Consider the following 12,149-nt stretch of genomic DNA (forward strand, 5'->3'; position numbering starts at 1 on the left):
AAAATTGATTCTAACATCTGAAAATTATTTAGTCAAGGAAGGCCATGTTGGAAACAAGCATTACCACAGGCTTATATAGCAGTTTCTGAAAAACCCATTAAGTGGCTTTCAAAAATGCAAAAATAAATAAAAATAAACTACAATGTCTTATTGAATAAGGTTTAAAGACAGACTGTCACATGTATTTATTTTCAATGGTGACATAAAACAATGACTATACAGGCTCACAATATTATCATAAGCTCTGAAGAAGTCATAATTCCACAATTAATGCAAGGCAGGGATTAATCAAACATTATGGGCAGCCTTCCAGCAAGTAACAGGCTACCAATTTGGTGGGGAAAAATCAGGTTCCCTTTACTCACTGTAAATAACCTAATGAAGACTTGACGAATACTTTATTCTTCCATTAAAAGAAGCACTAGCTCCATCCAAAAACCAGTTATTGAGACATAAGCCTTACCTTGTGTGATAATGAACTTCTTTTAGAGGATGTATTTGGTTTCACTGCTAAATATAGTACTAGATTGACAGCAGTTACAAAACCAGAACAGATGCACAACCATGTCAAGTGTGTTTCCAATATTGAGAAGTTCTCCAAGAAGAGTGATGGAATGAAGACACTTAGGATAATCGAAAATATGCATAAAAGATGGGTATACAGTAGTCTTTTGATATCGGTGTCTTTCATGGTGTTTTCTCGGGTGGCTAGCTAACGAAAAACAAGAAAGGAAGAGCATACGCAATAATGACTTTTTCCATTGTCTTAAATGTTTCAACCCCTAAAAATAAGTCATAAAGTCAATTTGCTATGAGCAATGTATTTGTTTCAAAACACAGAAGATGCAGATGTGTAGATGCACATATAGACTTTTTATTCTACCTTTGATTTTCTTAATATGGTACAAACATCTCTCAGAGTCTTAAAAAAACAAATTTACTAATTTCTTAAATATTGTGACTGGTTTCTGCAAAAAGGTCATGTCCTAGGACCAATAAAACAATTCATTTAAACTTTTTTGGCCAATATCACAGAGATGAAATCAACTGTGTGGATTAAATTATCTACTGCCTGTTGGAATTATAACCAAAGTTTATTTATGAGGTTTCCAGAATGCATAAGTTATAATTCCAACAACCCCAAATATATACTTAGGCTAAATTGCTGGGGTTTTTTTACTCTTGTCTAACATTACAGTAGTTCACATCTTCTAGCAAATGCCAAATGACACCAAGTGCACACTCGAATACTCAAATGGTGGCCAGTGGAATCAAGAGTTCAAAGAGCACCACACTAAACTAAGGGATCCCGATGCTTCAGAAATACCAAGATGACAACGTCTGTTACAGGTGTTAAATTCCAACCAAAAGTAGAGCACGAATGGAAGGAGGGAAAACAAATTACTCATCTCTAAAATACACGTACTTAAATTACCTGAGAGTTAATTGTACTGTTAAACAAGGACTTTATTAATTTAAAGTAACAGTCAATATGTTACACTATGGAGAATATTCCAGAAAATAGAAATATCTCAGAAAAAAAATACTATACATACACACACACACACACACACACACACACACACACACACGTGGGCGCGCGCGCGCGCGCGCGCAGAGGGGCGCCCGCTAGTGCGAAAAGCAGAAGGGCGAACCTGGGCCTTATCCTAATAGCTCTCATTTAATTCACCCAGTGCTTTTCAAAGGCAGATATTTTACTGATAAGGAAACAAGGCAAACAGGTGAGGTGGTCCAAGGTCCCACGCGCTACAGCTATCTCTCTGGTATAAGGAAATACACTAGGCATGAAGAAGCAAACGGATGGCAAGAAGGGACAAAGGTAAACTTTCCCATAGATTCTCTTAAGCTGATTGAGGGAGGGCAAGGGGATCAGGAATCCATTCTCTCAGATAGCCCTTCAGCCATTTTTCTGAGCCACCCTCGGAATCGCAGCTGCCATCAGATGCGGATGTAATACAGTGAGCAAGTACCAAACTCAACAGTTTGCTGAGTGAATGAAGGAACCAGAGTAGGCAAAGTGGGAAACCAACTCTCCTGGGAAACCAGCACCGTATTAGGCCCTGGCGTGCCCCCAGGGTGCCTGCAGGGGTGCCACGGGCATGACGCGGCCCACCTCGCCAGGCACCGCAGCGGAGAGAAGGCTCTTCAGAGCGGCCCCCAGAGGAGCCTTCACGGGAATCGCCGCACCTCCACCGGCAGCTCCACCCCAACCCTGGTCGCCGGGGATTCTGCCCGACCCTAGGCCGGCGCGACCGTGGGCAGCGAGGAACCAGCTGAGAAGCAGGATCAAAGAGCTCGGGAGTTGGAGACAAAGAAAAACTGGGAGACAGAGGCAAAAACTCGGATCCGAAAGGGGGTCTGTCCATCAGGGCACGCCGGAAGAGTGGCTCTCGAGCTGACGGCGAGAGCGGGCGGGCCGGGGCGCCAAGGCTCAGGGCTCCTTCGGCAATTCGCGGGGGTGGCTTGCACCCCGGGAGGCGAGAGCGCCTGGGAAGTCCAGCGGGGCTTACCTAACTCTCCCGCCCGCGGAAGGGAAGCGGGGAACTACTGCCTCCCACCATCAGGTACGACAGGAGGCCCAGGCCCACGCGCAGACGCAAGGTTGTGGGGCGGAGACCCATGGCCGAACAGCCAGTCGCAGAAAGGGAGGGGCGGGCAAATGGGGCAGCCCCACCTAGCCGCTCGCGTTCATTCCTCCCGCGGCTTTCCAGGTTTGGGGTAGGCGGGAGCTGTGGGCTTAGAAGCCGGAAGTGGATTGACGTAGCCCGGAAGGGGAATACTTCCCAGTTACAGTGTTGATGTTTTCAGGCTCCTGCTGCTGCTGCTGCTGCTGCTGCGGCTAGGGGAACTGTTGTGGGGAAGGATGGTGTGCGAAAAATGTGAGTTAAGGGGCTGCTTCTGCGGGAGGAGGAGGCTGGGATAATCTAACTGAGCTCTCCCGGGAACTTTGCCTTCTCTTTGTTTTTTTCGCCCAGAGGTCTCTGATTCTAGCCGCTGTCTTTCCACCCTACCCTTTGACCATTTTTGCACCTCCCCAACGACCATACAGTCCTATGTATTTTGTACTCAGAATGGTCTCAGTTCTGCACCTCCCTCTCTATTTCCATTGCCTTCCCCCAGCCCCAGATCTCATCGGCTCCCCTCCCATATAAAAATGTTCAGTTAAACCCCAGCGACACCTTTCCCTCTTGGCAATTCCTGTCCTTTCCTTTTTATTCGTGTAACAAGTATTGTACTCCTGCCAAATGTTAGACACTGGAACCAAAGACTTAGGACTTTACCTTATTCATTCTCATTAGTCATTATGCCAGGATATGGCTTAGAGTAAACCCAGAGATGTTTGAATTGAACATCAACGTAAGTGCAAATTATTATTTCCCTAATTTAAATCCTTTAACAAACTCTCAGTGTGCAGAGAATAATTTGGGGATTCTATATTTGGAACCTGACGTTCAGTACCCTCCACACTAAGGCGCCAACTTATTTTTCCAGCTTCATTTTCACTGACCCTCATCCTCTTCACACTTTGACCAAACAAAATACTCTTTGTGCCCATGTGTACTCTAAGCTTTCTATGCCTTTCCTCAGAATGTGTCCTTTATCTAGTTTGCGTTCATCCTCTTTACTCCTTTTTGTTCACAGTCCTGTTGCCACATATTCAAATCCTCTCTCTTGCCTTCTCTCCAAACTTTCTTTTCTTGGATTTCCTTAGCCAGGGTTATTTTTTCCTGCCTGGAATTTCTTCTAGTACTTTAGTTCTCAATTATTATATCTTTTATTTTTTAGCTTACATTTTGGTTGAATGGTTCTTTTTTGGGGGACGGTCTCTGATCCCTCTGAGAATCTGATGAAAACTGTAGCCTCTTGCCAGGAAAAAAAAACTGAAAATATAAAAGGTTTGTGTACAACTCCACCTTGTTCTCATATCTCTTAAGATCCACCTGGGGAACCCAGGTTACAGATTGCTGTTAAAGAAATTAGTATACTATAATCTCATTAACATTTTGCCTGATTCATCACTTTTTCTCAGCACTTTGTATAGTTTATACATCATAGATGCTTAGTAAATATTTATGGAACAAATAGACTTATCGGATTTTTTTAAAGTATAAACAAACAGTGAAAGCTTATTATAAGCCATCTTATTATCCTGCGAATTTTACTGACGGTCAGTCATTCATTGCCACAGTTCATATGAGTCTCAGTTGACTGGCTGCTTTCTCAGCATTAACAGGCTCCTATGGTAATAGCATTGACAGTCGATACCATTGTGAGCCTTAGGCACAATGTAATGCACTTATGAAATAGTAAATTTTAATTTTCCTTTTACTATCTTGTTCTAACAGGTGAAAAGAAACTTGGTACCGTTATCACTCCAGATACATGGAAAGATGGTGCTCGGAATACCACAGGTATTTCCTCTTTTAGAAAATAGGAATTTGGCCGGGCGCGGTGGCTCAAGCCTGTAATCCCAGCACTTTGGGAGGCCGAGACGGGTGGATCACGAGGTCAGAAGATCGAGACCATCCTGGCGAACACGGTGAAACCCCGTCTCTACTAAAAAATACAAAAAACTAGCCAGGCGAGATGGCGGGCGCCTGTAGTCCCAGTTACTTGGGAGGCTGAGGCAGGAGAATGGCGTAAACCCGGGAGGCGGAGCTTGCAGTGAGCTGAGATCCGGCCACTGCACTCCAGCCCGGGCGACAGAGCGAGACTCCGTCTCAAAAAAAAAAAAAAAAAAAAAAAAAAAAAAAGAAAATAGGAATTTAACCAAATACTTACTGTGAATTATATTTTAGCTTTTTCATTATTTGTACAATGAAATGTTGTATGTTCAAAGTATTTTATCTATTAAATATTAAAGAATACTGGGTCCCCAAGTGATTTAATATCTTCTATTTAGTTCTCAGTTACTTGTACGGGTTCCCAATATCAGGAGATAGCAAAATTATTAAATGATTGTCAAGTGGTGACAATATCACAGTATTTGATTATCACAATATTTGATTTGATTCAGCTTATTTAGAGTCTGTTTTCAATTTCCCCACTCTTCTGAGGAGAAATTTTTTTAAATCTTCTGATTTTTATATTCTTGAATAAATAAATGCTTTAACCCATTTTACCTTCATTATCATTAAATCCTTATAATGAAGTATTTACCTTCATTGTTATTAAATACATACAGTAAAGTATGTTTTCAAAGCGTAGACAAATAAACATTTTCATTATATTCAAGGTCTATGACACTGAAGTAGTGGCGTCTAGATTTTACACTATATAGAGTAAATATAGACCCATTCCTAAAGTACTCCCTTGAGTCTGAGAAATAAAATGATTGTATTTTATACAAATTTTTACTGTTTCCCTAATAAATGTTTTCTTTTTAAGCAGTGTCTTAATAGCCTATTAAATGAGGATTTAAAAATTAGATACAGGCTACTATTTTGGTAGAAAGTCAAAGAATGAACTTCTTAATGTTTTATGTTAAATGTATAGAAATAACCCACTAAAATGTCTTTTATTCTGATACAGAAAGTGGTGGGAGAAAGCTGAATGAAAATAAAGCTTTGACTTCAAAAAAAGCAAGGTGGGTAAGAGCATCCATAGACAGATCATATAAATTTCCTTTCTTTTAGTATTAAGTCTGCTGGAGTGAATTTGATGTGCATCATTCCATTTGCAATAAAACATAAAGGTAGGTGGTTCCTAGCACTCAGAACCAAGCTATCTGTTATAATCCTGCTGGTTTTACCTTATTCCTCCTTGCTGTATCAATATATGAAGATATTAGTGTTATTCTCTTACAGTTTCACCAGAAAACATGACTTCTATTTTATCTCCTTCTTAATTATCCTATGAATCAGAGACAGCAGGGAAATGTGGAAAGATGGTAAGCTTTGGAGTCAAACCTGAATTTGAGTCTAGACCCACTGTCTAGCCTTATGACCTTAAGCAAGTTAAGCAAGTTTCTTGACCTTTCTAAACTTTACTTTTTCCTGAGAATTGGGGTAAAAATGTCTCCCATCTTAAAAACAAGTTTTTGATACCATACTTTATTAGATCCAGTCTTAAAAATTCTGCTGGGTATGGTGACTCACACTTGTAATCTCAGCACTTTGGGAAGCCAAGGCAAAAAGATTACCTGAGCCCAAGAGTTTGAGACCAGCCTGGGCAACATGGTGAAACCCTGTCCTTACAAAAAATGGAAAAATCAGGTGGGTGTGGCAGCACGCGCCTGTAGTCCCAGCTACTCAGGAGGCTGACATGGGAGGATCACTTGAGCCCAGGGAGGTTGAGGGTGCACTGAGCCAGGATCGCACTACTGATCTCCAGCCTGGATGACAGAGCAAGACTCTTTCAGAAAAAAATTCCGTGAACCCTTTCATCTGCCATCCGATTTCTTTGCTCCCCTTCACATCAGAGGTTTTCCAAAGTCTTATCTAGACACTTTCTCAGTGTCCTTAAGTTCCTTTCCCTCTTTTAGCCCCTCCAGTCGTATGTTATCCCCACAAAAGCCCTGAAACTGTTCTTGTTGAGATCACAAGCGACCTTTAAAACTGATTCTGTTCTTATTTAGCCTCTTCATAATTCTCTCGCGTTTTTCTCTTGGCTCCTGGGACACCACACTCTCCTGGTTTTCCTCCCAACTCACTGGCTATTCCTTCTCAATTGAGTACTTCAGGACTCAGTCCTAGGCTTTAAAAATTATTATAAATGCATAAACTCTCCTAAAGTGACTTTAATCTACTGGCTTTAAATTCAAGCTATATGTTTATACACACACACACACACACACACACACACACACACACAGTATTATTATATATATAAAATAGCTCCCAAATTTATACCTCTGGCCTGAGTTCTCTGAGCTCCAAACATGTATCTAGCAGCTTATCTGACATACCTCATTTATTGTCTTAACAGGCCACTTCTTTTTCCTTCCATCTTCTCATCATAGTAGCACCACTGTCTAATCCAGTTGTTCAAGCCTAAAAGCTACAATTCCTCACTGAGTCCTCCCTTTCCCCTGCTTCCCCTATCCATCAACAAGTTCTTTGGATCTGCCTCCAAAATGTAAAATACAACCTGAAACCACCTGCTTCTGTCCATCTTGCTGCTATTATCCTGTTCCAAACCACTGTTATTTCTTACTTGGAACTGTAATAACTATTGAACTATCTTCCTGCTTCTCTAGTTTCCCTCAGTTGTCTCATAGTAACAAGAGCGATCCTTTACAAAGTTCCTTTGCTTAAAACCCGCCACTGGTTTTCTTTTTCACATAGCATAAAATCTAAGCCCCCTACCATATTCTTACAAGGTCCTCCTTGATAGAACCCCTCGCACCTCTCTGGCTTTGTATTGTACTACACTGCTCCTCACTCATCATATGCCATCCTCATTAGTTCCGCCAAGCCCACTCCCATCCAAAGAGAATTCTACTTGCTGCTGTCCCCTAGGAGTCTTCTGTTAGAGCTTATGTGTCTGGCTCCTTCTGTTGTTTGGGTCTCAGCTGATGGGTCACTTCCTCAGAGAAGGTTCCCTAATCAGAATGTAAACTAATCTCTTCTTTCCTTTTCCTCATCTCTGCCTTAGTATCCTGTTAGAATTTTCTCTATAATGCTACTATTTGACAAGCTTGCTTGTTTTATTAGATTCTCTGTTTCCTTACTTACTGTTTACCTCTTCTCACTAGAATATCATCTGATGAGGGCAAGGGCTTTGCCTATCATGTTCATCTTTGGTATTTAGAACAGTACTTGGTACTTAATAAGCACTCAGTATATATTTGCTGAATGAATAAATACCTGTTTTATGATGTCATCCTGAGGATTAGAAATAGCAACAATAAAGCCTTAACTACATACAGTGCGTGGCACATAATGGGATCTTTAATGCAGAGTCACACTGTATGTTGTTGACTGACTTATTGATGTCTTTGAGGACCATTCAGATTTTATTGACTGAGCTATTATTTGTACAGATTTTATAGTTTTATATACTTCCAGTTCCTTTATGCTCTCAAACTTACTCTGATGTCATTAAAAAGTAGCTGTTACTCTTGGGTACTGTCTCACTTTGGAAAATGTACTACAGTATTGCTTTGAATCTATGGTACTGTTATTTATAAGATGCATTGTTACTTTAAGAAAAAACTCTGCCAGTTTTAAGATTTCCAAGGTTAAAATGTGTGTTTTTAAATAATAAAATACGGTTTTAAGAAAAAATAGCCTCTAGAAATACATGTCCAAGCAAATTGAACTTATTGAAAGGAAGAAGAGTACCTATCTTCGTTTGTGGGGAATAAAGTGATATTGTCAGCCGGGCGCGATGGCTCACACCCTGTAATCCCAGCACTTTGGGAGGCCAACGCAGGCGGATCACCTGAGGTCGGGAGTTTGAGACCAGCCTGACCAACATGGAGAAACCCCGTCTCTACTAAAAATACAAAATTAGCTGGGCGTGTTGGTGCATGCCTGTAATCCCAGCTACTTGGGAGGCCGAGACAGGAGAATCGCTTGCACCTGGGAGGCAGAGGTTGCGGTGAGCCAAGATCACGCCATTGCCCTGTAGCCTGGGCGATAGAGTGAGATTCCATCTCAAAAAAAAAAAAAAAAAAAAAAAAAAAAAAGTGATATTCTCTGTGGTTTGGAAAAATCTTTGTAAATGGGCTGTTATGCTATACCCAAGAGGAGACACTAGGTCTAGGACAGTGTTTCGTATCTGGTATATGAGGATCATTACAAAAACTCATTTTGTAGTTAGGGAAGCACAGTTAAAGCAGAGTATTATTGCCATTTTAGGGGGAAGTATTTCTTTTTTTCACTCCAGTTACTGTAAGATGGCATTTTTATATAGTAGAAGCCCTTTTATCTAAAAGGATTGAGTGAGTTAATTAAAAATGTCAGCTAATGTAAGCAGTCATTAAAAGATACACACACCTTATTTTAAATTAAAGCACATAACTGTAGATGTATTAATCATTTGGTATTGAAACAAAGCCTTTTGAGCATAAATCAACTGATAAGTGCTCTACATGATTGTCGTCACAAAAATCACAATCAGAATATGTTCAGTATCTTTAAAGTGGAGCAAAAATTGATGCTTGAGGTGTGGAGTTCCTTTCCTAGTGATTTTCCCCCAGTTGTCAACAGTTGTCTTACCCATACCTAATTCAATAGCAATTCCGATTATTCCTAGTCATCCTAAAGTAGTCACTTAGGTTTTATGGAATCAGTCACTCTTTTTGCACCCACATTTCATCAGTTTCCATAATATTTTTGTCACACAAATAGAATGACAGATACAATTGATATGAACACGTCAAGAATAAATACTATACAACTGACTATAAGTATATATCTCACATGGACAGAGCAGAGCAGAGATGTACAGGCATATCAGACAGTAGCCATCTGGAATAGGCTAAACCCATCAATTGTAGAAGTTGATGGAGGGATGAAGAGCATGGATTAATCCTGTGTGTTGCGCAAGTGGGGTTATTTAAGAGTGTGTTTCTAGTGTAATATACAATTTTCTCTCTTTAAAAAAAATTTCTAGATTTGATCCATATGGAAAGAATAAGTTCTCCACTTGCAGAATTTGTAAAAGTTCTGTGCACCAACCAGGTTCTCATTACTGCCAGGGCTGTGCCTACAAAAAAGGTAAGTTTCTTTTAATACCATTTTTCTATTCATAAAACCTACTTCATTTGCTGCTAATTTGGTTAACAGAAACGATGTAGCCTGTCATAAATTCTGTTAACCAAACACTCTTTATCCTAAGGCAAAATGGAACCTAAAACCTGTTTATAATTAAAAGTATATATATATATATATATTTTTTTTTTCTTTGCTTTTCTTTTCTGATGCTGTTAAATTATATTTTAAGCTTCAGGATTGACCTAAACCAAGCAGTTGGTATTATGATTTGATTGATCACGTATCTTCTTTTGTTTCAGGCATCTGTGCGATGTGTGGAAAAAAGGTTTTGGATACCAAAAACTACAAGCAAACATCTGTCTAGATGTATTGATGGAATTTCTGACTTTCTAAATGATTTTACTTTCTGCCTTGAATTTTCAAGGCATAGATGTCAACTTACAGAATAACGTGTTTTAAGACAATTACGTTTAAACCAGAGAATTTGATTGTTATTCATTTTGCTCTCATGCTCTAAACAGCAACAGTGTAACTAGTCTTTTGCCGTAAATGGTTTTTTCCTTATGAGCATTTTATTGAACTAAGTGGCAAATTCCATGAAAAATTTCTCAGTTCTGTATGCACTTTTAACATTATTCATGTAATTCTCCCCCCCCACACACACACTTTATTTATAGATATTGCAAAAGTGAGAAGGAGATAATAGATATTTTGCTCTGAATTTGGCATCCAGAGTTAACAGTTCTCCCCTAACTCCCTTACTCGTGTCATAGTTATTAGGATCAGCAGCCTCTTAACTAATTGCAGTTTCATAGGATGTATAAATGTTTCAAGCCATTATTGCTGAATGGTTCTTTAGTTATTAACCTAGACCCAAATCAAAGACCAGTTTTTATTTGTTCTTGCCGCCAAAGTGCCAGTTCCTTTAATATGTGACCAGGAACACAAGGAATATCCATATGTCCAAATAAACACACTGAATTTTAGAAAACCTTATTACTTTGAATTCAAATTGTCATGAAAACCAGAACAGTGTTTGTCCATGTTGCATGTAATGAACATAAATCCCTGCTCTTTGAGAAAAGCTCGTTGAAGCAAAAACCAAACTTACTTTTTTTTACCTCCTGTCTCGCTCCCTAAAAGAAATAAATAAAGCAAACATCTTGACTCTCCCTTTTTAAAATTTGTTTGTTTGTTTGATACAGGATCTCACTCTGTTGACCAGGCTGGAGTGCAGAGGTATCATCAAGCTCTCTGCAGCCTCCATCTGCTGGGCTCAAGTAATCCTTCCACCTTACCCTCCTAAGTAGCTGGGGCCTACAGGTGTGTGCCACTGTGCTCAGCTAGTTTTTATTTTTAGTAGAGACCAGGACTCGCTATGTTGCCCAAGCTGTTCTCGAACTCCTGATCTCAAGCAATCCTCTGGCCTCAGCCTTCCAAAGTGCTGGGATACAGGTGTGAGCCACAGCACTTGACCTCTCGCTCTCTTTTTTTTTTTTGATACTACAGGTTTCAAATGAGGACTTTTCTTATGTTGCCTTCAGAGGTTCAGGACTTCTGCTTTTAAAATCTGCAGGCTACCATGGGAGACCAAAAAAGCATTCCCCATTTCCAACTGCAGTATGTATAAATACGTATCACTATAAAATGTGTAGAATAGATAGTGTGATAAGATATATGAATGGCATTTGTGTTGGTCATAAAATTTTGATGAAAAGCGTTTAAAGTTCTAACTTTATAAGGCTTTTCAAAATGTGTTTTTCTGAGATACTTCGTTATTTATTCATATCCACAAAAATGACAAGGATAATGCAAAATATAATAAATAATTTCTCTGAGAGCAGGAAGTATCCTCTCATGCTGAATCAGTTTGAGGTTTTTAATTAAAATTATAACACAGGGAACTCATAACAGGACCTGGTCAGAGAGTGTCCTAGAGCCCTTAAAGATGGGATTTGTTGACTTGGAGGACAGTACATTTCTCAGGGATCAACTGGAATCTGGACTTGCATAACTCACATTTCATTTTTTAAAAAATAATTTCAGTTTTTATTTTAGATGTAGGGAGTACATGTGCAGGTTAGTTATATGGGTATATTTTGTGATGCTGAGGTTTGGCATACAAATGATCCCGTCACCCAGGTAGTGAGCATAGTAGTGTCCAACAGTTGGTTTTTCACCTCTTCCCTCCCCTCTTCCCTCCGGTAGTCCCCAGTGTCTGTTCTCATCTTTATGCCCATGTGCACCCATTGCTTAGTTCCCACTGATAAGTGAGAACATGCGGTCTTTGGTTTTCTATTCCTGTGTTTATTCACTTATGATAATGACTTCCAGCTGCATCCATGTTACTGCAAAAGACATGATTTTCATTCATTTTTATGGCTGCATAGTATTCTATGGTGTATATGTACCAGACTTTCTCTATCCAGTCCACTATTGATGGGCATCTAGGTTGATTCTGTGTCT

General features: G+C 39.8%; 2 protein-coding genes across 3 annotated transcripts in view; one reads left to right on the top strand and one right to left on the bottom strand.

Moving 5' to 3' along the window:
* Positions 1-2,716, bottom strand: part of PIGF (phosphatidylinositol glycan anchor biosynthesis class F) — a 36,758-nt gene extending 34,042 nt beyond the window's left edge. Inside the window, exons 1-2 of one of the 2 annotated variants that reach the window (XM_003908600.4) lie at positions 2,532-2,676; positions 464-712 (exon numbers count right to left, since the gene is read on the bottom strand). In XM_003908600.4, the coding sequence (XP_003908649.1) occupies positions 464-691 (228 nt within the window). In that variant the 5' untranslated portion in view covers positions 692-712; positions 2,532-2,676. The other variant, XM_009184144.4, reaches the window with a different exon arrangement.
* A 32-nt stretch (positions 2,717-2,748) lies between these two features.
* Positions 2,749-10,855, top strand: CRIPT (CXXC repeat containing interactor of PDZ3 domain). Its single transcript, XM_021925268.2, has 5 exons — positions 2,749-2,900; positions 4,368-4,433; positions 5,554-5,608; positions 9,583-9,686; positions 9,983-10,855. The coding sequence occupies exons 1-5, from the start codon at positions 2,885-2,887 to the stop codon at positions 10,045-10,047; spliced, it is 306 nt and encodes a 101-aa protein (XP_021780960.1). The 5' UTR covers positions 2,749-2,884; the 3' UTR covers positions 10,048-10,855.
* The last annotated feature ends 1,294 nt before the right edge of the window (positions 10,856-12,149 follow it).

The sequence above is a fragment of the Papio anubis genome, chromosome 14 (genome assembly GCF_008728515.1).
Source record: "Papio anubis isolate 15944 chromosome 14, Panubis1.0, whole genome shotgun sequence".
In the NCBI taxonomy this organism is placed as follows: Eukaryota; Metazoa; Chordata; class Mammalia; order Primates; family Cercopithecidae; genus Papio; species Papio anubis.

Coding starts and splice junctions, on each gene's coding strand:
- CRIPT (XM_021925268.2), top strand. Junction 4,434..5,553: donor TGGTGCTCGGAATACCACAG/GTATTTCCTCTT, acceptor ATTCTGATACAG/AAAGTGGTGGGAGAAAGCTG. Junction 9,687..9,982: donor GGGCTGTGCCTACAAAAAAG/GTAAGTTTCTTT, acceptor CTTTTGTTTCAG/GCATCTGTGCGATGTGTGGA.